Genomic DNA, 2,948 nt, shown 5'->3' with positions numbered 1-2,948 from the left:
CCCTGCCCGGACCTGCAGTTTATCCTGCTGAAGCCTCTAACATTGCAGTCACAGCATCAAATCTGCTTTTACTGGCATAACTACTTTGACAGAGAGTGTTCAATGTGCATGTGGTAAGTTATGCTGGAAAAGACAGGGGTTTACAGAGTATGAACTACATCTATATTGACAGTATTTTGCCAGAAGTGCATACGGGCCAAGCAACCCTAGCATGGTCTTGCCTAACTCCAAGCTTTTCTTTGATTTCATCATCCGTGTAAAAACCTGCTGGCAAGGTTTGCACTCTGCTCCTATAATTGACAATGCAGTGGCAGGTTGTGCCACCCACAGAGACTTACATCAGCTTAGCCTTCCACCAGTACGTTACTCTGGCTCTACACAATCAGGCTGGATCAGAACCTTCTCCAGCATACCTGCACATCCATAACCATCTAGGTCTCATTATCAAGGATGCTGAATTCCCCTACTTGTGCTCAAAGCACTCGGAATTCTTATCAAAACATATATATATATATATATATACACACACACACAAGAAAAAAAAAAAAATCAGACCATGTAGATATAACTATCTAAATGTCTGCCATTCAAGTTTGGATGTTCTAGGCCTTGGTTTTCTTTTCTGTGGAAGAAAGGCAAGAAACTATTACAAATTATTCAAAAAGCATAGTGTGTTTTGGACTTGAAGACCAAAACAACATGAAACAGGTCTGTAAAGGCTTCTGTTATTTCAGTTTCAAGCAGACAACTTCACAAACTTCACTTCAGCATTGCTGCAAACAGTGGCAAACAATTCTGCACTCAAGGGTATCTGTTTTATCTCACTACGTCAGCTAATGATGCTTATCAGCAAGAGGGCTGCACACTAATATTCCCAACTATGTGGGTATTCTTTATTCTCTGAATATACAACTTCTCAGTTTTTCTAAAAAGTGCTTCTGAATCAACTCATGCACAACTTCTATCTGCTCTAGAGAACAAGACTAAGCTCAGCTTAAGAGAGTAGAATTAACTGTTTATTCAGGTCTTTTAACTAAAACAGTATCCCTCTTTCCCATCTGTTTACTAAAGCAGTGAAATCCAAATTCCCAAGATAAAAACAAATTCCCCATAAACATCACTCAATTTGAGTCAGGAGATCTAGCTGGTTAATCATTTACACATAGCTTACATTTGCAGTTATCCAAAGAAACCAAAACAGTTGAGAAAAGATTGGACCCCAGAAATGCAGTGGGATGGAAAAGCAAAGCACTGGACTAACAGATGTGGCCTGAGGTGCTCTCAATGAACATGATGTGGTAAGAAAGACTGTTTCATAGGGAAGCAAAACCTCTTGCATTTCTCCAGGACTTGCTGCATTGATGGGGAAGAAAAGGAGCACACCAGTATGTGTGAGGTGACACTGATAGCTCTAGCATCACTCTAGTCTGTCGCCAATGACTCAATGAACACAGAAAATCACATGAACTCCCTACTAACCTAAAACACACCGCTTCAAAGACTTCCACTCAGGCTTGATCTTTCTGTAACACAGTGAGTACATCCACACTGCAATCTCTTGATTGCTTTTCCTGCCTAAGTAGATGACAAAAATACATGGTCAAGGAAAGTTTTTCTTAGTGACTGCCAGACAGAAATCTGCTATTATACTTTATACCTCCAAGACACTTTTTTCCTGACTTTCAAACCTCTGTACCTCGAAAGTCTGTGTAGAACGTCACAATTTCCTTTTCCTTTCAGTTTTCATCTACACTTGCACACAAATTCAGAAAGAAACTTAAGACCCATTACCTTTCAAAGAAACATTTTCCTTTCGTAGAGCCACAGACACCTTATAAATGAATTTTTATTAAGAAAAATTAAACACCTCTGAAATGTTAATGCCATGTCTTTACATAGCTAAATATGGAGGGAGGTGATCCAACATTTTGCCTTTAGGTTTGACCCAATTAAAACTCCCAGCTGTAACTATTTTTTTATCTATATTTCCAGTCTGCCACTGAGCACAGTGTCATTTAACGATGAGAATTGTGCATATAGTGAATGCTGAACTCAATTCTCTTTTGAAACAGCTAGGTCAGGATCCAAAGAAGAGGAAATGTGTAACTTTATACTCAGTCTTTTCCCTAGCAGCTTAAGATCTTTCACATCCTACTTGCCAAAAAGACCAACGACCTTCAGAACTGAAACCTGGCATTAAATAAAACTGAATATTTTAGTGGTCAATTTATAGGAGTTAATATAGGTAGGACTGTGATTCAGAACATGGCTCTATAATGCCATTACAATCAACACACATTGGAGTATTTTCTTCTATTTGTACCAAGAAGATGGAAATATGGTATGAGGACAATACCTGAATTTGAGATTGTGACTTCTGTGAAGTCTTAACAGCTTAAAATCACAGTCCCTGTGCAACAATGCACTGTTGAGCTCCAGTTTTGCCAAAAAACATACATGAGAAAGAAGGTGGAAGTGTCATGACAGTCCATACCACTATTCACAAGTGTATTTTACAGTACTGGAATAGAGTAATTTAATCCTACAGTTAAAATGTATTAAACAATACCTGGCAGGAGCCGTTGGGTAAATTACTTTTATATGTTGGAAAGCCATGTCTTGATTCAAAATTTGTTTTATCCATGCTCTTGCTCCTTGGCCAGTATCACCTGTATCACACAGAAGAGTACAAGAAGAATTATTCTGTGCATTTAAAAAAACTACATATTGGCAAATGTATTTATACAAGATTGACCTAATATTTATATCACAGAGTTAACCCTCCAAAAAGACAGAAAGTTCTTTTTTTAGAATAACCTCTATCACCTTTCCAGTGAAGATGAATTCAAAATTTCCTAGAAACAGACTATTTAAGGCATCCCACAGAAGTTTAATAAATACTTTACTACATCCAATGGCTTAAGTACCTCCTAATTAGGCACAAGGCC

At 38.0% G+C, this 2,948-nt stretch overlaps 1 protein-coding gene across 1 annotated transcript in view; it reads right to left on the bottom strand.

Moving 5' to 3' along the window:
* LYPLAL1 (lysophospholipase-like 1) overlaps window positions 1-2,669 on the bottom strand; it is a gene marked incomplete at its 5' end in the record, with an annotated part of 23,996 nt that extends 21,327 nt beyond the window's left edge. Inside the window, one exon of the mRNA XM_008936532.1 lies at window positions 2,570-2,669. Within this exon, the coding sequence (XP_008934780.1) occupies window positions 2,570-2,669 (100 nt within the window). The remainder of the gene's footprint in view (window positions 1-2,569) is intronic.
* Window positions 2,670-2,948: the final 279 nt, after the last annotated feature.

The sequence above is a fragment of the Merops nubicus genome, unplaced genomic scaffold (genome assembly GCF_000691845.1).
Source record: "Merops nubicus isolate BGI_N331 unplaced genomic scaffold, ASM69184v1 scaffold6793, whole genome shotgun sequence".
NCBI lineage: Eukaryota > Metazoa > Chordata > Aves > Coraciiformes > Meropidae > Merops > Merops nubicus.
This window is presented reverse-complemented; position numbering and strand designations above follow the sequence as displayed.